The 22,301-nt window shown below is 47.3% G+C and overlaps 8 protein-coding genes and 2 non-coding genes across 10 annotated transcripts; 6 read left to right on the forward strand and 4 right to left on the reverse strand.

The window, feature by feature from the left end:
• Window positions 1-8: 8 nt before the first annotated feature.
• On the forward strand, window positions 9-1,981 carry ARB_02956 (uncharacterized protein; the record flags this gene model as incomplete). Its single annotated transcript, XM_003010761.1, has 2 exons — window positions 9-18; window positions 60-1,981. 2 exons carry the CDS (start codon window positions 9-11, stop codon window positions 1,979-1,981), a joined length of 1,932 nt encoding a protein of 643 aa, XP_003010807.1.
• Window positions 1,982-3,383: 1,402 nt separating this feature from the next.
• On the reverse strand, window positions 3,384-3,463 carry ARB_02957. Its single transcript has one exon. It is a non-coding gene; the product is annotated as a tRNA-Thr (tRNA).
• A 1,614-nt stretch (window positions 3,464-5,077) lies between these two features.
• ARB_02958 (uncharacterized protein) lies at window positions 5,078-5,488 on the forward strand (the record flags this gene model as incomplete). The annotated part of the gene is made up of 1 exon (XM_003010762.1): window positions 5,078-5,488. The coding sequence occupies one exon, from the start codon at window positions 5,078-5,080 to the stop codon at window positions 5,486-5,488; it is 411 nt and encodes a 136-aa protein (XP_003010808.1).
• Window positions 5,489-6,894: 1,406 nt separating this feature from the next.
• ARB_02959 lies at window positions 6,895-6,966 on the forward strand. The gene has a single exon. It is a non-coding gene; the product is annotated as a tRNA-Ala (tRNA).
• Window positions 6,967-7,230: 264 nt separating this feature from the next.
• On the forward strand, window positions 7,231-9,258 carry ARB_02960 (Smr domain protein; the record flags this gene model as incomplete). Its single annotated transcript, XM_003010763.1, has 2 exons — window positions 7,231-7,431; window positions 7,585-9,258. 2 exons carry the CDS (start codon window positions 7,231-7,233, stop codon window positions 9,256-9,258), a joined length of 1,875 nt encoding a protein of 624 aa, XP_003010809.1.
• Window positions 9,259-9,652: 394 nt separating this feature from the next.
• Window positions 9,653-10,356, forward strand: ARB_02961 (uncharacterized protein; the record flags this gene model as incomplete). The annotated part of the gene is made up of 2 exons (XM_003010764.1): window positions 9,653-9,905; window positions 9,977-10,356. The coding sequence occupies 2 exons, from the start codon at window positions 9,653-9,655 to the stop codon at window positions 10,354-10,356; spliced, it is 633 nt and encodes a 210-aa protein (XP_003010810.1).
• A 654-nt stretch (window positions 10,357-11,010) lies between these two features.
• On the forward strand, window positions 11,011-12,728 carry ARB_02962 (uncharacterized protein; the record flags this gene model as incomplete). The annotated part of the gene is made up of 3 exons (XM_003010765.1): window positions 11,011-11,111; window positions 11,296-11,401; window positions 11,460-12,728. 3 exons carry the CDS (start codon window positions 11,011-11,013, stop codon window positions 12,726-12,728), a joined length of 1,476 nt encoding a protein of 491 aa, XP_003010811.1.
• Window positions 12,729-14,580: 1,852 nt separating this feature from the next.
• Window positions 14,581-15,313, reverse strand: ARB_02963 (ThiJ/PfpI family protein; the record flags this gene model as incomplete). The annotated part of the gene is made up of 2 exons (XM_003010766.1): window positions 14,581-14,719; window positions 14,748-15,313. 2 exons carry the CDS (start codon window positions 15,311-15,313, stop codon window positions 14,581-14,583), a joined length of 705 nt encoding a protein of 234 aa, XP_003010812.1.
• A 717-nt stretch (window positions 15,314-16,030) lies between these two features.
• ARB_02964 (chromatin remodeling complex subunit (Rsc9), putative) lies at window positions 16,031-18,803 on the reverse strand (the record flags this gene model as incomplete). Its single annotated transcript, XM_003010767.1, has 4 exons — window positions 16,031-18,139; window positions 18,297-18,354; window positions 18,409-18,627; window positions 18,715-18,803. The coding sequence occupies 4 exons, from the start codon at window positions 18,801-18,803 to the stop codon at window positions 16,031-16,033; spliced, it is 2,475 nt and encodes an 824-aa protein (XP_003010813.1).
• A 790-nt stretch (window positions 18,804-19,593) lies between these two features.
• ARB_02965 (amidase family protein) lies at window positions 19,594-21,549 on the reverse strand (the record flags this gene model as incomplete). Its single annotated transcript, XM_003010768.1, has 4 exons — window positions 19,594-20,586; window positions 20,657-20,922; window positions 20,977-21,044; window positions 21,098-21,549. 4 exons carry the CDS (start codon window positions 21,547-21,549, stop codon window positions 19,594-19,596), a joined length of 1,779 nt encoding a protein of 592 aa, XP_003010814.1.
• Between the last annotated feature and the right edge of the window lie 752 nt (window positions 21,550-22,301).

The raw sequence follows: 22,301 nt of genomic DNA on the forward strand, positions 1-22,301 counted from the left end.
TGCGTGAAATGGGAACCGGTAAGCTCGCGGCCAGGTGGCTACGTCAATACTATGAACAGTCTCTAATTATATATTATCTACAACAGTGCGAATCTGTGTCTGCGGCGACGAAGGGACGGGCAAGTCGAGCTTGATAACGTCGCTTGTCAAGGGAGTCTTCGTCACCAACAAGATCCAGGCCGTCCTGCCGCAAGTGACCATCCCGCCAACCATTGGGACGCCCGACAATGTGACTACGACGACCATTGTTGACACGTCTGCCCTGCCGCAAGATCGTAATATCCTTGCGAAGGAGCTTCGCAAGTCCAACGTCATCCTCCTCGTTTACTCGGACCATTACAGCTACGAGAGGGTGGCCCTATTCTGGCTCCCGTACTTCCGTTCCCTGGGCATCAACGTCCCGGTAGTATTGTGCGCCAACAAGTCGGACCTACTGCACGAGCATGGCGAGTCCCAGTCTATCGAGGAGGAGATGCTCCCGATCATGACGGAGTTCAAGGAGATTGACTCATGTATTCGAAGTAGTGCCAGGACGCACCGGAATGTCAATGAGTCATTTTTCCTCTGCCAAAAGGCTGTGACGTATCCGATATCGCCTCTGTACGATTCAAAGGAGTCGGTACTCAAACCAGCAGCTGTCCATGTGCTTCGTAGGATATTTTATTTATGTGACAAGGACCACGATGGATACTTGAATGACAGTGAAATCGAAAGCTTTCAAAAGAGATGTTTTGGCAAACATCTGAGCGAAGAAGACTTGGTCAACATCAAAGATACCATTCGAAGAGCATTGCCTGACTCCGTCACCCCGTCCGGCATAGACGCCAAGGGGTTTCTTCACTTAAACAAGCTATATGTTGAAAAGGGCCGACATGAGACCGTGTGGATCATACTTCGAGCATTTCAGTACACGGACAATCTCTCTCTTCAGGAGGAATTTTTGCATCCGCGTTTCGAGGTGCCTCCCTTCTCCTCCGCCGAGCTCTCGCCTGCCGGATATCGCTTTCTCGTTGATCTCTTCTTGCTCTGTGACAAGGACAATGACGGAGGTTTGAATGAGGAGGAGCTTGCCTCCATATTTGCCCCAACACCGGGACTACCTCCCTCGTGGACAGAGGATTCATTCCCATCATCCACGGTTCGCAACGAAGCAGGCCACGTCACTCTACAGGGCTGGCTTGCGCAATGGAGTATGACCACGTTTACCTCTCCCAAGACAACATTGGAATACCTTGCATATCTAGGTTTTGAGTCCTTTGACCGCAACAACCCTACTACCACTGCTGCGCTTCAAATCACCAAACCCCGAAAACGTCGCAGGCGACCAGGGCGAGTGGGCCGGAATGTCGTTCTTTGTCACGTCGTGGGCGCACCAGGCTCCGGTAAATCCGCTCTTCTAGACGCCTTCTTATCCCGGGGATTCTACCCATCCTACCGCCCAACCATCCAGCCTCGCACTGCCGTAAATACTGTAGAGCTTCCAGGTGGTAAACAGTGCTACATGATCCTCGATGAGCTAGGCGAACTGGAACCTGCTATTCTTGATAACGAGGCAAAGCTACTCGACCAGTGTGATGTTATTGCCTATACATACGACTCATCAGACCCAGATTCGTTTGCCTACATACCCAAGTTACGAGCCAAATACCCACACCTCGAGGAACTACCAAGCGTCTTTATTGCCCTCAAAGCTGACTTGGATCGCACCACTCAACGAGCCGAGCTGCAACCAGATGAATATACCAGTAAGTTGAACATGTCTGGGCCGCCGTTACACGTCAGCGTAACCTGGAGTTCAATACAGGAGTTGTTCGTGCATATCGCTGAAGCAGCGATGGAGCCGAGCACCGCTTTCCCCCGTGTCGAAGAAGACGCAGAAGGCAAGTGGATGGCATGGGGAATCGCCATCGGAGCCGTTGTTTGTGCCAGCGCCGCAGCTGTTGTCATTTGGAGGCGGGTCAGTTGGGGAGGGAAATATTAGTATCCATGGTAAACGTCATTTTTAACGTCACTGTACGATGAGCGATAAATTTAGATACCCATGTTATTCATATATGAAATTAATTATTTACTTCATAATATCTATCTCTCGAATCTACAGGTAATCGTTTCTTACCTGTTTTCAGGGGCTCCGTAGTTAATTAGTTGGCTTAGGACAATTGATAATCACATGATAGGTATAGTTAACCCCGGTCTCCGAATCGCAACTGAAGCATCGGTCAACGACGACGAATGACGCCCAAGCCGCAACTTTTTTACCTGGTTTCTGATCTGAATAATACGTTCAATACTAGTCAATAAATATATTGAAACCTCTAGTTTTCACCTTACTAGTACAGCGTTTGCCACATCTTTCCAGGAGACAAACACACAACCCATCACCAGTCTCCAATATTCCCGGCTTATTCCATCAGCCTAGAGACCGATCAAAATGAGCGACGCATACGAAAGAGAAAGGTATCTCCTCGCCTTGCCCTATTCAAAGGCGTTCCCATTCTTTCCTTACGAGTCGGCGCTAACTACTATCCCGTCTGCACCAGACAAAACAACTCCCTCCTCGAGTCCCTATCGCAGAAGACAAGCGCCCTCAAATCAGTCACCGTAAATATATACGATAATGCACGAGACCAGGAAATGATCGATAATACCGTTCGTATATTCCATGCCGTTTCTTCTTCAGAGCCGATAAACTAACTCCCTGACCACCGGAAATGGGCCTATAGAGCGATGTCTTCTCATCTCTATCGACGAACATCAAAGGCAGTGCAAGCCGGTTGACACGCATGGCCAGGCAGGGCGACAAGATAGCCGTCTTGAAACTTGCGGCCATAGTGGTAGGAGCCGGCCTTGTGCTGTGGGTTGTGCTAGGCTGGATATTTTGAAGCGATTCCAAATTGCCAGAATGATAACGCGGCGCTCCCAGCCCCTACGGAAGTTGCATATAATGCTGTTTCTGAACAGGATCCGGTCAGTTTGACGAAGAGCCGCTGTCCTTACGGTCCCTGGGTGTATATATGGTGGTGGCCTATGCCGACTACAGGGATATTACGGTGGCGATGGGAGCGGGAGTTGATGTCCCCAGGGCCTTGATACTGGGTTAAGGGCTACAATACATATGAATAAACACTAAGTGCATGATATCTGGCGTTGGGTTCTTGTTTTCTGTTTCAGCGTGCAAAAATGCAGGAGTTTTAGTTATTGGTGTGGAGGGAGTATGGAACTCTGACCTTTTTGATATCTGTTACCATGTAGTTCCCCTTGTCCCTATTTTATGCCAGCACACGACTAATCTTACTTGAAGAAATAACAGTAATCGACAATGCACTCAAGCATTAGGCTCTCCTAAGAGGAGAGAACAAAGGTGGCTAAAAAATAAATTAGAATGCCCCCACTCGGATTCGAACCGAGGACCTCATCATAGCATGAGTACGAGTGATGCGCTCTACCACTGAGCTATACGGGCGACCTGTGAGTGGGTTTTCGCCATTAACACTATTTATAGCACTTACACGTAATGGGTAAAATCGATGTATTCTGACCTCTTGCCTTTCAGCTGGCCAAAATGTATATGGAGTATGGATGTTCGCTGCAGCCTGTCGGGGGTACTAGTGTAAGGACCTAGGTTGAAACCAAATTGCCGTGTGCATGGATGTGCTAGAATCTAGCCTATCCGGTCACTCAGTCATCATCCCCTTCCCCCTGGCCCTGCGCCATCACAGAGCATATCTAAGTTATATAAACAATCTCGAATGAGGTGAGTTGTGCCGGACTATATAGAATTGATGAAGGCTACAGAAATAATTGACGGTTTGCCTAGGCCGTTGCTTTATAGCAAAAATAAATGCCGGAGAGAAAGAGTAGGGTTCCCTAAGCCCTCTCAATTAGCTTGCAAGTTAAATAACTATCCACCTTATGCCCTTGAATCGTAAAACAATAGCTACACCTGCTTTTGCTGGGTGCAGCGAATACTCTTCTGAAAGTCCAGCTTGTACAAGTCACAATTAACCCAGCTATACCTGGTGGGTTATCCAGGCCAACGATACTCTCTTGATACCCAACTTAGACGTATGAGTGTTATACCTAGACATGCTCCGTATAAGTGCAGGGCAATTTATTTAGTGGTATATACACCGATCAAGTTTAAGATAACTCTTCCTGCAACAGTACATGAAGGTGACCGCTTTTCTTTTGTGACTCACCTGAGGTCTCGCTATTTCTCGCAACATCAAACAATGCATTGCCGTCTCATGGGAATGTCGCTCCCAGGGGACCCTAGAAAAGATGGGAGAGTTGTGCAAATCAGCTATTAATTATATGTGACATGTGCCCACTGGTTTAACTCCCGGGATATCAAAGAACCTGGACACAGCAATTTAATCCCACAAACATTTTCTTTTAAAGATCCTTCAAAATGGAATCCGGATACGGAGTATGCTTGATTTCTTTAAACAGACTGAGAAGTCCTTGGCAGTTGACCTGCTCAACGTATGTATACCTTAACTTACCCACGGGCTTTAATAATAATTGCTAATGTGACCAGCAAACATTGTTGATACCATCTAAAAGTAGCCGCGAGTGCCTCAGCCCGCTGGCTATAATTGTTACAAGGTGGACGAAGGCTACATGGGAGCCTTTGAATCTCTGGGATCATATGGAACGGGGAAAAGGGGTTGGTGATTCCTTATCTGATAATTCAACGGTTACTTTTGCTCTCCACAGCGTTTAACGTGTGGTAACTAATATCAGAGCCTAAGGCTGGATCTTGAATCTTTGGTGACCTCTGTCGGGACCTGAGTTCGAGATCTCACCTTGTGGATCGTAACTAACGGAATGACTCCATTCTTATGTAGCCACATCGAACCTGAACCTTAACTAACCGCCCAGGGTCCATGGCCCCTGCCCAGCCCCTGGCCTAGCAACTCGAGTATCATCTCCTCTTTTCTTCCGACGAGACTTACGTTGGGGCCCATTTATATTCTCCTTAACTGATCTTCACCAGAGTAATATATTTGTTGATGAGAACTGGAATATCACTTCACTTGTGGATCTTGAATGGGGTTGCTCTCTACCAATTGAGATGACTCACCCGCCTTATTGGCTTGCGAGCGAATTCGTTGATACTATCAAGGAAGATGAATACAAAAGGCTATGGACAGAATTCATACAAATCCTGGCCCAGGAAGAACTTGATACCAAACGGGAACCACAGTTATCAATGATAATGACAAGAGGATGGGAGATGGGTACCTTTTGGTATTCACTTGCTCTCCAAAATCCTCTTGCCATTTTCCGCCTATTTATTGATAGGATTCAAACAAGACTCATTAGGGAGGACATATATGAACAATATGAACAGGAATACGGTCTTATTATGGCATCACATTGGGCTTTTGATATCACCGAGACAATGAACAAGAAGGTGGAAGACCGAAGAAAATACGACAACAAACTCCGGCACACTTTCGGTGAACCAGAACTATGCGAGTGAAACCCTTACTTCTGGCTGGATCCCTGGGTTCCCATGGCCTCCTGATTCTCTGTGCCTTCCTCATTCTCTGCGCGGTTCTCATTCCTGCTCAGCATGTCATACGCCATTTTCAGATTGATTCCCACTCCTTTGTCTTTGGAGCGTTTGCCGGAATATTTGAGGTTTGGAGTCTGATTTTACAGTAGAATATCTACTAACTAATACATTATTTTGCAGATACGAATCTTGCGGACCCTTGCTGCTGGACTTTGTAATACACTGCAGAAATGCAAAAATGCAGAAATACAATTGACGCTTGGCAGAAATTCGAAGTAAGTATTTTTATATACCACATTATTGCGTATCTGGCTCTGTTGACTTCTTACTCCGTAACAATACCCGATGGCCCGTATTTTGCTTACGCAAGATAAATATTCCAAGATCTAATTCTTCGTCACCCTCCCTCAATATACCCATACACATGTTTGTAAGATTTGTGGCAAAGTCATTCCGTTTGGGCTTGGTGCTGCGGCCTTGTGGGATCTAGGAAGTGATGTTGGAGTAACGGGGCGGCAAGCACGCTTTGGTTCAGACATCATTTATGGACGAGTAGTTATGGAGTGCTAGGATACGTATCTGATATTCTCCTGAATTCTACATCAGGGTCTAGGAGCATCTTGTTCCTTTTTATCTATCGCGCCGTAGCAGTGCCTGAGTACCTCATGCTGGCTTTTGGCATGAGAACGCCCTCAAGACCGATGATGGTACAACGGGTTATTACGTTCATTTGGACAGGTAGCCAACAGATACGGACTGGACCAGCCCAACCTTAGTTATTGGCGGTATTCTTAAGCCACTCCTTAATTCATAGCTTGTGGATGATGTTTAGGCTCTGGATCTTGTTGTAAAACAAAATAATTGATAGCCAGTTATGAGCTGACAGAAAATAACTACCTCGTAATTCAATGAAGGGTGGTCCTATAACCCACTTCAATAACACAGTACCTATTTATTACTGTCCACATCTCTATAACTGTCGTATAAGAACAGTCAACATAAAGTAATCTAACCAAAGTGTTTCTATCTAAACAATTTTCTTCTCAAAACTTTTCCAGAGTAACTAGCTATTGGCAGAATCGCAGGAAGATGAATTATCCAAAGTAATAAGTTGTGATATATTGGTATACAGTGGACATCATGATGATGACACTGAAGGTTAAGGGAGTTGAATACCACGTTAGGGCAGTGCCGTGACCTACATTCTAAGGGAGAAATCCCTTCAAACGCTCGACAGTGGTCCCGCATATGGTTTGCAAAGGATGACTGGATTAAAAGGGGCTGGAGACGCGATATGGTTACTCCCTAATACCAAAGTATTAGGGTAAAAGCAGCCATTGCAGTATAGCAAATAGAGTTACTGTATAATTGGGCAATTAGTTTAGTGGTATAACGTCCGTTTTGCATACGGAAGGTCGTGATTTCGATTATCACATTGTCCACTTTTCTTTTTCTTTTTTTTTTTCCCCCCCTTGTTCCGTCAATTTGGTGGATTTATCTACTTTAACAGAGAGAGTCGTACGATAAACAGTGCATAGTCAGCAAGTTGTGCAAGAAATCAAGGACCGCTCCAGTCTTCTTCTGCTACGGTCAACCGTGAAGTGAAATACATGTTTCATAGCTGCTGGCTACTTCTACCTGATAATAATCCTACGCAAGGAGCAAAGAGGGCGAAAAGAAGGAGACACGTGACGCGGCTCCAGGCGATGACTGCATCGACACGACGTCAAAAGATCAAAGAGCGAGAAGAAGAAGATGGAACAGCCCGTCGCAAACAACACGAACTCGCCGCGTTCAGTGTTGCCAAATCATATTATAAATGCCATCTCGGTTTACCGGTGCTCTCCATTCTTATCCAAGCACAAGAAATGCAACTATCTACCAGTCACAGTATCCGATCGAACCAAGTGACTACTGCCGAGCATGGATGACACGCCCTCCCTCTGGAATGTAAGTAGCGAGCGACGCTTAGGTCTTTTCTAGACCATGAATATACCTCATATAGCCACCTGTTGCCATATATTTATCTTATCATTCGATTAATACGGTATTCCCAATAGGAACTTGAGAACGAGTATTGCCCTCCTCTGGACCCTGCTCTTTTCGTCGCAATTGTGAGCGATTATGCCCTCGACGACCAGTCTGCCGTCCAGCAGCTTCGAGAGACTCTGGATGCATTAAAGATATCTGCATTTGAACAAGAAGATGCCATTTTTGACCCGTCAGGAACTAGCGGATTTGATTTTCCAGAGGACGCATCGGCCATTGCCTCTGCACAGAGCGAACCGCAGACCTTAGGGTCTCACGAAACCAACACAACAAGCCTTGGATCAACTGTCTCTTCGCTCGGTGTAGAATCAAGCAACGACCCTGGACAGAGAACGGGAGGTGGAAATGGTGATCCAAAGTGGCCGGGTGACTGTACAACCGCCGTAAGGGGCCTCAATAGGTCGAACTCGGAAGACCAAGCGCAATATTTAAATGAGATGTTCCCCTCAATCGATCGATATACTGTTTTACATACGCTTGATAAATATGGTGGAAACGTTGACAAGGCAATGGATGTGCTGTTAAATTTATCATTTTTTGAGAACGGTCAGACTTCTGGGACGGATGAGGACCAGATCTTGGTTCCTAAAGGAGTCGAGGGATTCGAGCACTCGGTCGGTAACGGCAAGTCACGCAGGAGAGGCAAAAAGAACAAGAACAAGCAACATCTACAACACCTGTCTGAATCTGATCTCTCGCAGACCTCCTTAAGCGATAGCAGTGGAGCAAAAACTGAAAATAGATGGGATAATGGGAAAAAAGATATGGAATTTATTGCTTCGAGAACGCTTCTGACCATGTCGACTATTAGTTCAGCATACCATTCAAATGGCGCGTCACTCCCAGCAACTATCCGTGCTCTTACAAGAGATGAAGCAAAGAAATGCTCCGCAGAAGGCGTGGGAGACGATGTCACTCGCTCCCAAATTGCCGAATTGCAGGAGGAATTCAGAGCGCTCTCTCATCAAGAACTCGTTGGCCTCCTCAGGTTGACAAGAAATTGCATATCCGCCGCGAACGAGTTAGCAAGAATAATGGTAATTGAGCCGATACCAAGCCTTATACAACCAGAATATCGAGCAACGGGGCCGTCCGGCTCACTCCAAGCTACCACTACCTCAAATACATCCCGTACGCCTACCAGGACTTCATCCGTTCCTGCGGCAACAGCTGTTAGATCAAACTACAACCCTGTCATCAGCAGGGCCATTGCAGACAGACATCTCATTGCAAGTCAGCAGGCGTTTGAAAAAGCTCACTCCGCTTATCGTCGTGGAAAATCGGACCGCCTTATGGGCGGTGCAGCAGGATATTACTCATCCCTCGGCCGCGAGCATTTTGAGAAGGCGAAGAGAGAGTCAGCTATTGCTGCTGATGCACTTGTCTACAGCCAGTCAACAAGCAGCGTTCTAGACCTGCATGGAGTGAGCGTGCAGGATGCGGTGCGGATTGCAAAACGGAGTGTGGAATCCTGGTGGGAGTCTCTAGGTGATGAGAAGTACTCCAATCGTTTGCGAGCACAGCCTGGAGCACGAAGCTACCGTGTCGTTACTGGGCTTGGACGGCACAGCAAGAATGGTACTGCAAGATTAGGTCCTGCCGTTGCTCGGTGCCTGGTACGAGAGGGATGGAAAGTTGAGGTTGAGCGGGGTGCGCTGGTTGTGACCGGCCAGGTTGGTTATTAATAAGGCATCCATGTCCCTGAGCGATTAAGGCGGTTTTACTGTCAGTGAATGCCTGCCATGTTGTGAGTGTCTAGCCTTTGGAATTTTGATACCCGGCTTTGTCAGCGTTGGTTTACGATGATGAAAAGATAGTAGTACAGTAGAATTTCTATCTATAAGCTATACTATGAATAGAACATGATTTCAAATAGCTAACAGCAACATCGCTTAAGCCCTCCGCGGATGCTTCGCCTTATTGATTCCACAACGGGCTTGGCGTTGGTTCAACCAACCTGTAATTTAAGCTTAAACCGGCCGCAAACGTCATTTCTTGATTTTGGGTATGTGGAATCCATTTTATATGAACATTTATAAGTAACCGCATCGACTCTACAAATTCGACAACTCTTTTTTCATGTCTTTCACGCGAGCTGTATACAGATCAATTGCATCTGGACTTGCGCCTACCAGATATACAGTCACATCTCATATTACTCGATTCAGGCATAGACCACCACTTATCCGGCCAGTTCTGCTGGGAAATTCATCTATGATCGGATTCCTGTCTTCCTTTTTAAGCAGTTCTAGCTCCAGTGCAAGTTCAAAGAATATGGCAAACTACCCTGAAAAACGGACAGATGCAGAATGGCGCGCAGTTCTCTCGCCAGGTACGTCCAAAGCTACTCCAGCTTTGTTGAAATCCTGCCTATGCTGACTACTCAACTAACCCAATAAATAGAGCAATTTCGTATTCTTCGCCAGAAAGGAACCGAACGCGCCTTCACCGGAGAATATGACAAGCATATGCCCGAGTCTGGCGTCTATCAATGTGCCGGTTGCTCTGCACCGCTATACAAGGCTTCTCATAAATTCAAATCAGGCTGCGGCTGGCCGGCATACTTCGACTGCATCCCCGGCTCAGTCAAACGTCTTGAAGATCGATCTTTTGGTATTAGTAGAACGGAGATTGTGTGCTCGAATTGCGGAGGCCACCTGGGTCATGTCTTCAAGGGAGAAGGGTACGATACGCCGACTAATGAGAGACACTGCGTGAACAGCATTAGCTTGAAGTTCAACGAGGATGAAGGGGCCGCGAAGGCATCCAAAGAGAACATATAAGTCAAGAATCCATCTTGCAGTCATGTAATTAGTTAATGAATATATGTAAATTTAATGACACGAGTTGTTATGCTTTTCCTCTTCCTCATTCCACCGGAGATAAGGATTATCACGTGATATTCTATGTATTATATAAGCAGAATTAATGCGGGATTGAAACGTCAAACGCGAAGTGACTTCTCGTTGCGCTTTCGACGAACTTCAGTGAAGGCAGCAAGAATATCTCTGATATACCTTTCCCGCGAACGCGGAGAGTGCTCCGTAGCCGTCTGAATTGACATTTACAACCAGTTATATATCTGATCTTTCGTCCATCATTTTTTGATCAACTGCCCGGTTTGCCGGTATCTTTCTCGAAACATGTCTCGCCGCCCACCAGCCTATGATCGGGCAGCCCAGAATCAGCAGATGATAAAGAATCTACTGAAGCTGACCTGCAATAAAACCTGTGCCGATTGTAAACGGAATAAGCGTGAGTCTAATTTGTTTCGTATCTACCACTTTCATGGCTGGGATTTGGTTTTGATGCAGATAACCCCCTGAATGTTATGATATACTTATCATCTTACTGACTTCTTCCCTATAGACCCAAGATGGGCGAGCTGGAATATTGGCGTATTTATTTGCATTCGATGCTCCGGTATTCATCGAGGAATGGGAACCCATATCAGTCGAGTGAAATCGGTGGATCTCGACTCCTGGACAGACGAGCAACTACAGAGCATTATGAAATGGGGGAATGCAAGGGCAAACAAGTACGGTGAAACTGGATATACACAGACCGGAGTCCGGATATGTCTCTTTTCGGCAAGACTGACTGTTATGGAATAGGTATTGGGAAGATAAATTAAACCCTGGACACGTCCCATCAGAAGCGTATGTGCAACCTGTATTCACGCCACGAGTTCTACAGTGACGCAATGCTGATTTACTGGACAGGAAAATTGAGAATTTTATCCGAACAAAGTACGAATCCAAACGATGGGTGATGGATGGTCCGATGCCCGATCCATCTACACTCGAGGTAGAAGGTGATGAGGATGTGGTACGTCACTGGAGAAAAAAATCTGTTAAGGCTACCAAGTTTTCTAACCTCTGTATAGCCTTTAGCAGTCATACAGGAGAAGGCCAAGCTAGAACGCTCTGCGTCTCAACAACAGCATAGCTCGAACCGCCCCCGACCCACTCAGCCTCAACAGCCAGCCGTGAACTTCTTCGATGATGAGCCAGCGAATCCACCCCCGAGACCGAGGACCACAGACATACCAGGGAACAGGCCTCCTCCTCAGGCTGCTGTTGCTCCAAAAGCCCATAAACCAGCCGACTCATTGCTTGGGTTGGATTTCTTCGGTCCCAGCCAACCAAGTGGCGGATCTAACCGCCCAGCAAGCACTCCGGGTGGAAATACTCCCACCTCAGGTCCTTCAAGACCAGATCTCAAACAATCAATTCTATCTCTGTATGCTTCTGCGCCACCTAAACCTCAAGAACAACCTCAACATGAACGAAACTCTTCATTCAGTTCATTTTCGCCCCCACCTCAGCAGCCCTCCAAACCAGATGCCTTTGGCGGTCTTAGCGATGCCTTCAGTGGGCTGAGTTTCCCTTCCACTACGTCCCCTCCTGTTCAGAGACAGCAATCCACCTTTTCTGCCTTTGACAGCCTCACTAGCTCCAAATCTTCACCTGCGGCCCCAAAGATAACCTCACCAGCTATGTCGAGTGGTGGTAGCTTCTTTGACGATATTTCAGCGCAGCCAGACCCAAAGCCACGCCAAGTTGCATCACCACCTCCCTCTACTTTTGACCTGATGGGATCAACAGTAGGATCGACAAAAGCGCCCGCAGCGCCACCCAGCGCGTCTAAGGATATGTTTGGCCTTTTCTCCTCACCAGTGCCGCAGGCAACCACTGCTCCGACGGCAACAGACACTATTAATACTTCGCCGCCGGTAGCCTCTCCTAGCCAAACTTCTGTCTTCAATCTTTCTTTACCACCGCAGCAACCAACCGTTAAATCTCCACCTACAAGCACCGTTAGTCCCTCAAACGCATTTTCCGCAAGCACACTGGACCCCTGGGGCGGGAATGCATGGAGCATGGCCGAACCATCACCCCCCGCGGCCGCTTCAAAGGCCACATCCGCTATGAAGGTCCCCGATACTTTAACTGCGAACGACATAGGTAGCGGTTGGGGAGCACCCTCTCCTGCTACCACCAAGCCAGCTCCTGCGGTCGTTGCTGATGAAGATTTTGGCGGATGGGCGGACCCAACCCCAGCGCCAATCAAGAATGGAAATAGCAGCTCTAGCAAGGGTAAATCTAGCGGTTTTGGTGGTGGTGATGACCTCTTTGCGAATGTTTGGGAGTGAAGCGGCCCTAGAAGCGATACTGGTTATGGCCTTTGCACTCCCTCGTATTAGAGCTTGGGAATAGTCAAACCCATGAGAACCGTATATTTAGCCTGTCATCTAGCATGAAAATGAAAACACCATAGATGCATTTATTTCCATTGCTTGTTTTGGCCGCCTACCGTCCTTTAATAGCATAAACTGAATCCAGGGCATACGAAACGGCAATATACCTTTCAATATGTACTTCGACCATGGCTGCCTCCTTACATGGTTATCTGCGTACGGCTGTTTCCGCCCTCCTTGCCCATTGCACCTACTTCTGGCCATTACTATTAGCCAGCAACGCCTTCTATTTGCAACCTTTGAAATCCTTTGGCAGGAGCTTTGCTCAAGCAAAGGGTTCGGCTTTTTATATTTGCTGCCAACTTAAGCCACCTTCAACTTGATATACCCGCTGTATGGATACCCGAGTTTGCAGCTATTATCTCAATACATTGAACGTCTTCTGCTGGATCAGCCAATATGATGCTTAAATTTTTCATAACCGTCGTGGCGCTTGCTACATCTGCGCAGGGCATGTGTTACGCTCTACCTGCCAATACCAGATCGCTAAGATAACCACGGCTAACGCATCAACTTGTGATTTCTCCAGCTATTCGTATTACTTACCCAGGTAGAGGCCTGGTTCTGGATCTATCGCTCCATAACGATGTTAAATGGATTCCCGCCCAGTATGCCGCTATTACTGACTGTTTTCATTCAGCCTTATTAAATCTAATAGGCCAATAGGACCGACCCTGAACGCTTCTCGATCGAGCTCGTGAATATGGCGGTTAATCCACCAGTTATTGTCGAGGTTGCCAACGACGTTGAAGTATCAAAGGGATCTATACTCATCCCTCCAGTGGTCAAAATTACACCCGGGTAGGTAGCAATCTGGTATCATGAAAAATCTAAGATTCGATCCCATTGATAAGGACAGTATTAATAATATTCTATGGACATATAGGGAGTCTTATCAGTATCATTTTATTTCAAATGACCCGAAGAACCACGACATCCTCGCTCAGTCACCCCCTTTTACAGTCAAGAAACCTGAAGTTGTTCAGCCGAATAACCCACCGGCTGCTACCGTCCCTTCGAAATCGGCAGAGACTGGAAAGCCCGGGACGTGGCCAAAGTTGCCCGCTGACACCACAAGTATTTGACCATTTCTATATATTCTAACTCCAAGTTGTTTGCCTTTTGCCAGCTGCTAATGTCATCCAAAGCGACTATTACTTCTAGCGAGTCGGCCAAAATTACTACATCTACAACACCAGCCCATGCAACTACGTCGAAATATATCCTGTCAATTCCGACTATTAGCCCTTACCGCAACACTGGAGCATCAATTGGAAGTTTTATATCAATTAGCTGTGTTCTGCTAGCTCTCGCGGGTCTCGTTAATGTGGTTTAATAGCAAGCAACTAGTGCTAACTAGGACTCTTGACAGTGGGTTTGGTCAAAACTTCTCTTACGGGAGGGTGTCTATGGTGTGTAACGTTGCGTTTTTTGTTGTGTTAATTGTCCTTAAGTGATTTTGATACCTATCGCTTATCTCTTTGTGTCCGAGGCGCATAACACGGCACAATTCCAGTCCCTACTTTATACTTCAATACAGGAGTGTTAGTACATGACATAGCTACGATTATAGTGGTTTTATGTGGAGATAGAGCCGTCAGCTATCACTGACTTATTAAGATAGAAACTGTAAGATGTCTCATTTAGAGATTGGGACAAGCTTATCCAGCCAGGTTTGATAATTGGTCTTTAAATGAGGGTTAGATACAGAAGGCCAAACCATGGTGACATGTTTGATTCATCACTTCTACTCGTACTCAATCTGTCGCCCACCTACATCGGCTATAGACAGTATGGTATTCACCAATGGAAGCGGATAGTACTCTCGAAGGTAAGCAGCTACAAGATCGTTGCCATTCGTCACTCCGCCTTCGTATAAGTTAGCACTTCATGTCCGCAGTTATCTATACATACAATGGAAGAATCATACCGCTCGTCCAGACATTTCCATCCTTCACTACTCTTCGCGTGGTGTCCCACTTCTTCACATTGGGGAATTTCACTTCCAAGTCGGATATCAATCCTCGTGGACCAGTTACGTTCTTGTGGTCCAGGATACCGGCATACCCGGCAACATAGCTCCCGGTGCATATCGCTAAAATGTCGTTCCCGGCGTCATGGTGTGCCTTGACAAACGCCAATACAGATTCATCGGGAATGTACTTTGGATCCGGCCCTGGTATCACCAATATATCCAGGCTATCAGTCGAGACGGAGGTGTCGTGGATCGAGGCAGTGAGTCTGATGCCGATGTTTGCCGTGCACCGGATAAATGTGCCAGCACAGCTAGGCTGTATACCGATATAGTTGATATCGACTGGTACTCCCAGGCTAGCAATCTCCGGAGGAAGGACATCAACTTCACTAATGTAGTCCTTTGATATCATACCGAAGAGATCAACAGCTGCTAGGTCGAGGAGCTGAACTGAGTGGGTCAGAAGGACTCCGATCCGGAGTGTTTTTGAATCGTTGGCGACCATAACGGAATGATGTAGCTAGGAGAACGGAGACAAGCGGCTGGATCGTGATATTCAATTGAGAAACAGCTTGCGGTCATGAGCTGATATCGTACTATTTATATTACTGCTGCTGTTTGACGAGCTGAATTTCATATTTGTAATCCTCTGTATGAGTAAAACGGCCTGACGCAGGATAGACCAGTTGGAAGCAAGGGTGAAGAACATTCCCAGGACAAGGAGGTGAGAACATTATGCAGAACTGACTGTTGATGGTAGGATTTAGTGCTCCCACCGGGGCAATAGTCCATCCGTCAAACTAGGCGTAGAGTTTTTGTGTACCGCAAGTCGGAGAGTCGGTACCTACTTGGCAGGAGGCCTGACTTCTATCTATCCGTCTCCTGGCTGCCATCCCGCATTATAAAACAGGCGTGACGTATTAAAAGAACCGAGTCGGTGAAAAATATTTCCTTCATCCAAGTTTCGAACGCTATTAAAACTGAATAGTACATGACTGGGTCCATAAAGACATGCTATATTTTTTTTGTTTTTGGAGAGTGACTAGCTCCTCCCATCAAAAACCCTATTTTCACCCCTTTCGCCCTGACATGGAAAATATGGCTAATCTTTTGAGGGTATCTGGATTGAGAAAGAAATGTGACCGTCTATTGAACAAGAAAATGGAAACAAATGCTGGAGGAAAGTTGGGAAGGTGATGACAGTTCAGGGTGGGTTGTACGTTTAAGAAGAGTCGAGCTCATTTAGGAATGCAAATATCTCCTTGGTTAAACTGGGATTCTCGGTTGCTGCTTCAATCAGGTGTGAGCGTTGCGATCCAAAGACTACCTTTCGCCATGGCAAGTTGTTATATTGACTGCCAGATGGTGTGGATGGAAGTCCAATAAGGATGTATCTCATTACAAGCAATGCCTTGTATGCAATTCCGTAAGGTTCGCCGTGTTCGTCGACAGGTGTGGGATAAAGCTTGAATAGTCGGGCACATTTCGGCTGGATGATGGCTCGGGGTGGAATGGGTGGTGGCTTGGTCATGTCTCGAAGGGGAGGAAGGTGAGCGGAGACGTGTCCAGCTATCAGTGCAATATTCGGCGTGGGAGCTAGGTATTCTGAGCAGTAGTCCCAGTGACATGCGCGAGGGTTAGAAGGCTGCGGCTGTAGATCCCATCCGCCTGAGGCCAAGGGGCTGAGTTGAAGGTGGTCTTGGAACACATGATTGCGCAGAATAGCAGGATCGATGAATACATGATCACACCTGATCTCTCCTTGTTTGCCCCAGAGACAGTGAAGGCTCGGAAACCCGTCCAGGTTGTAGGTGGTTTCAAGGGGGCGGATGCCACGGATAATGAACCGAGCAGAGGGGCCTTCAACAACTTTGGCCTGAGCAGAGGAGAAGGTATTGCTAACTGTGCTGATGAACTCAGTGGCTTGGAGAGTATCGGCTGATTGGACACCTGGGATGCGGTTTTGAGAGAAGCACGCTTGGTAGGCCTGCCAGATTGCCAGTTGAGTAATTTCACATTCTGGATCTTCGACAAAACAGCATTTGAGCCAGAGGCTGCAACGTTCCGGTTCGGAGTGCTTAACGAGGTCACGATAAAGATCTTGGTGTGGAATAGGGATTTGGTTGGGAGGCGGGGCCTTGCGCTCAGCTTGATCAATGATTTCCTTGTTGCGGACCACGCTGCCGTAGTCCAAGAGATGGACAAGGTGAGGTATAAGGTCAACTGGAAGATTGAAGTCTGCGACAAGCTGCTGCACATTGAGTTGGTAGCGGGAGAACTGATACAGGAAATCGAGGGCGACAGAAAGAAGTTCGGGATCTTGCTTGAGAAGTGTGAGGCGGATGACCTGTTCGATAGTCTGGCTCGGGATCCTATCAATGATCTTAGATTCGATGCGCTCAATGGCGAACAGAGAGAGACATTTTAAGGCGGTTAAGAGTTGAAAACGGTCTTCACTGCTTATCAGCTTGATAAGTGTCTGGTATAACGGGTCTTGGTCCCAAATGTCCCAGAAGGGACAAGTTTGTTCAATGATTTCCAAAAAATAGTTCTTGAGTTCTATGAACCTGTCCTGACAGGGAAGATTGAGGACGATAGTTGCACAGTCTCTCAGCAGCGGCTCTTCGGCAAACCAGCGGGCGTTTTCCTCAAGCAGGCACATGTTTCGGATAATGAGGGCTGCCTGGTTGACACGCTGGAGTCTAATGCGGAACGACTCATCTTCGAGGTTGGTATCGTCAAGGCAGACTTCCTTGGATTGGATACGATGTAGAAGATCAGGTGTGCCAGTCAAGGCGAAGATGACATTGAGATTTTTGGAGGAGATATTATTTGGGTGATCGAGCTCGATGACCCATTCCTGGCCGTAGACGAGAAGAGAAACCTTTAAAACTTGCTTAACAAGGGACTCCGCTAACATGTTAAAGTCACTAAACTTGAGTTTGTCTCCTCGTTCATCAGAAATGACAATAAGATGGTGAAGGGCAAAATCAACTTCCTTGTCGATGTCCGATCGGATGCCCATCCAACAGAATCGATAGATATTGGGAACTGTTTCAGCGTTAGAATCAGGACCAACCAAGAGGCAAAAAGAAGGCATACCTTGATCTGGTAGAGCGAGTGTCATGAGAGGGTCGATATCAGGAGGCAGCGGTAAACGCGAGGAAGAAGTAGCGAAGACACCACGCCGATTGCTCGGGGTATCATGCTCGATGACGTCCATTTTGGGAGTGACAACAGAGGCAGATAATGAAAAACAGAGAGAAAAGAGAGAGGGTATGTATCGTCCAGAGGAAGAAAAGGAAGAAAAGGGTGAGAGGAGAGGGTAAGTCTAGGATTGCGCCTCCGCGGCGCGTTTGCGCTTCCGTGACTGGCGAATCTTTGGTAACGCCGCGTTTGCTGGACATCCCCCATTAGCGCGGCTGCAGACGACGGAGGGACACGGGACAGAGACAAAGACAAGAAAGATAGGACCTACCTGCCCTTGCCTGAGACTCGCTGGGGATCTCGGACGGAGGAATCAGCAGCAGGTAGTATTCGAAGTCCCTATAGGAGAACGGTCAGTAAGGCACTCTTCCTAACAGGTGGGAGATAACTCACAGCAGCCGCTCTGCGTACAGCTGCTTAACCTGGTACGAGAGGGTTCCAACCAGGCCAGGAGGGACACCGGCAATATGGCCGGCTTCCCACCAGTTCTTCTTGTCCTTGGAGGCCTCGTCAAAGCCGCCTCTTGTTACAATCTGGACGAATAGCGTGTAGACGTTGATTTTCTTGCTGCCGGCCGGCCAACGTGTTCCAGGACGGGCTTCCCACGACTCGCTGCTCGATCTGGTTTCCGGTCATCCCAGGTTAGCAATTAAACACGCCCGTCGCCAGCCAACGCAGACCCGAAGACATGGAACTCACTTTCCCTGGCCATAGAAGTGCCTCAAGCTCGCCCAGAAGCGCTGTTCGTCCTCGCAGACGAGCTCGGTGGCCGTCTTCTTTCTCTCCATCTGTCGTTCACGTGACTGTAACTTGCTTGGGCTAGGTTGGTGGTTGTGCACGTGACTATCAGGGCAGAAAAGGTAAATGGTTTGATCACCAGAAGATCCAAGCTTGTGCACGTGATGATAAATTCTTGAGAACATAATACGCTAGCCTCTTTAGGACTAGCGTAGCCCTAGTCCATGATTATTAATCAGAAGAGCAAAGAGTCAGGTGACCCACCTTCTCCTTTCTTGGCGAGTTCCTTCTTTCTTCTGCTTGAGAACAGGAGGGAAGTTTTATCAGGAAGAGGAAGAGAAAGAGATTGAAAAGAGTCTCTAGAGCTTTGAAAGGGAGGAGGATATTGCTGCCACTTCATGATAATGGAGCTATATTCTTATGGCTACTAGCAACCAGTGGCCTTTGTTAGACCCAATCACCCTTTATCTCAATGTGTCCTGGAGCAGATTCTACTGTATTCTATCTACAAAGTCCAATAGTGATGGATTCAACACCTATCATTACTCTGGTATGTTCTGTTATTGTCTTCTAAAGGGATGTGTGACAGTACTAAAAACTCATTGCTTGAGAAGACCTTTCACAATAGCATATTAGATCCAGGCTCATTATATCTTGTAATGATATAAGGCTCTTATTCATTATGAATATTCAATAAATCATTCGAATACACATGCCAAGATACTTTATATCCTACATAAAGCTAGTGATATTCCACTATTGCAGGATTGGCCAAGAATATTCACACTATACTATATATATGCCCAAAAAAACTATGAAGAAACCGGTATCACATTTACTTTACAGGATACCCTTCACTTCCTTCTTGGGTTGGATGAATCTCTTGAGCTTTGGCCTGGCATGGGTCTTTTGTTCAAAGGCATATGCCAATCCAATCAACTTCTCCTCACTCCAGAGATCACCCATGAAACCAATGCCAATAGGAATTCCAGGACCCGAGGTGACAAGTTCTCTATCGTGGTTTACCTTGGTTCCATTTGGGTACACGCCCATTGGAACAGTGATAATAGGCGACCCTATCAGAGCTGGGATATATGGCGACAGATCGGTAGGGAGAACGGCAGCGTCAAGTTTGTGACGTCTCAAGGCACCAAGAATGCCCCCCTCATTGCCGAACTTCACGTTCTTCTGGTACATTGGCCAGAACTTAGGGTCTGTGTTTTTTATCCCCTTCTGCAGGGCAATGTCCCATCTAGCGGTATCGCGGCTGGGATACTCTTCCAGACGATGGTGTTGGGTGAATCTGCGGAGACTCTCAAGGTCGGTGATGTTGTGAGGGTTGACCTTGAGTTGCTTGAAGAAAGCAGGCAGGTTGGTCAGGCTGTCGGCATAGAGGATATCGTCTGGGATGGGGCTCTGAGCGAATTCAGCAAAAGAAGTGAAGTCTGTGTTCTCAACTATGATAGCACCAGCCTTCTTCATGACCGCCAGCGCTTGGTTGAACTGATCTACCACTGTCTGCGGTGAACCGAAGATCTTGATGACATTACGGGGGACTCCTATGCGCTTCCCTTTGAGTGCATTGATGTCGCATGCTTTGACATAGTCCGGGATGGTGTCAAAGGGGATCGCGGAGGTATAGTTGTCATTCGAGTCCTTGCCTGCAATTACTTGCAGCAGGTAGGCTGCATCCTTGACTGATCTGGCCATGGGTCCGACGGTGTCCTGGCGCTCACTGATAGGGACTACAAAACGGCGGGAAGTCAAGCCAACTGTGGGCTTGAGACCAACGATGTTGCTCTTATCAGCGGGGCTAACAATACTGCCGCTTGTCTAGAGATATAGTACACCTTATTAGCAAAAGGTTGAAATTCGTGGGTGCTGCTTGCATGCAATCGCTCACCTCGGTTCCCAAAGTTGCAAAAGCTAATCCGAGATCAGAAGCAACACCGCTTCCGCTGGAACTTCCACTGGGATCTTGGTTCTTAATATATGCAGCAGTTACTTGGCCACCATATGCGCTCCAGCCGTTGGTAGAGTTGAGCGATCGGAAGTTTGCCCACTGGGAAGCACCGGATTTGCCCATAATGACCAGGCCAGCCTCCCTCAGTTTCGTAGCCACAGTGGCATCGGCCGACGTTCTAGCGCCAAATATGGCATAAGAGCCAGCTAGACATTTCCAATTAGCCTGGGATGGGAGAGGGAAACGGCTACTCTACTAACCAGTGGAGCTCATCTTATCGTCGGTAAAGATGTTGTTCTTGATGACGATAGGTAGGCCATGGAGAGGACTGAACAAGTTATTTTCTCCCATCTTGATCAAATTGGCATCCTATTGACTTACCCTCGAAGCTTGCCCATCTTCCTCTCATTGTCCATCTGCTTAGCTATGGTAAGGGCATCGGGATTGATCTCCGTGACCGCTCGAACGGTAGAGTTGACCTCCGCGATTCTGGCAACATACGTCTGAACAACAACTATTATCAGCACGTTGCCTTGTCGATAGGGGGTTTGCAAGGTAATACGCACCTTAACAAGGTCAACGCTAGTGAAGCACCCTTTAGTCAACCCATCTTGAAGCTGATCGGCAGTAGCTTCGATGAGCTTGGGAATATCGCAAGCTTGAGGGTCTATCAATCTGTCAATAACTGCCTGTTCGCCTCCAAATGCGATACACTGGTTTGACCCATAGCTGCCATGGGCTGAGAGTATCGGAAGGTCACTTAGCTTACAGGCTGATGCAATTGAAGTATACACAGCACCAAGCTGCAGGAGGAAGGTGATGGGGCCCTTCATGATGATTGACAATTCTGCAATCAACTTGGATGATTAAAAAGTCCACTCTCTATCAATTGGGCACTAAGGGCCTCTGGGGGACTATTTAAATCATTGAGAGAAGAGTCAATGAATGCCTAAATGAATCTAGGCCTATCCCTCCCCGCTCAACCATTCCCATATGTATCCCAAAACGACCCTGTTCTCTCTGTATGGGCTCAACATGTCTGGATACGACATAAGCATCTTCGCACGAATAACATCACTTGAGTGTGACCTGACGACTCCGCCTGGGGCAGGATCTAAATCTCGGGCCAGACAGGCATCTCCAAACCTGGCCCTTTTCGCATATGTCTGCACAAGCATCATACTTTCTTGACGAGGATCAAGGGCGCAGCGCTTTATCTAGCTTCCTATTCCAGTTATGCCCGATAATTCTCCAAGCGCTGTGGGGCAGGCTAAAGTCGCTCCCGAGAAACCCGCGGCAGATGATGGATGAAAAGACCGAGAGCATGGTTGTATAGTTGGCTGGCAGGGAGTTTGAGCATTTAATATGGCCAGCTAGTTAGGCCGGGGGCCATGATATAATATCAGTACTAAAGGACTTCGCCCACGCCAGCCTGCAGTACGCTTAATGCATTTTAGGGAGGTAGTATCCAAAGGAACTATGTATGGATCTTCCGCTTTATAAAGGTCAAGCCCCATGTCTAGTGGCACGGAGTATTATCTCAGGGGTCCAGAAACTTGTGCCTGCTTATACGGTTTCAGTCCGC

This window comes from Trichophyton benhamiae (genome assembly GCF_000151125.1).
Source record: "Trichophyton benhamiae CBS 112371 chromosome Unknown contig01079.0, whole genome shotgun sequence".
Taxonomy (NCBI): domain Eukaryota; kingdom Fungi; phylum Ascomycota; class Eurotiomycetes; order Onygenales; family Arthrodermataceae; genus Trichophyton; species Trichophyton benhamiae.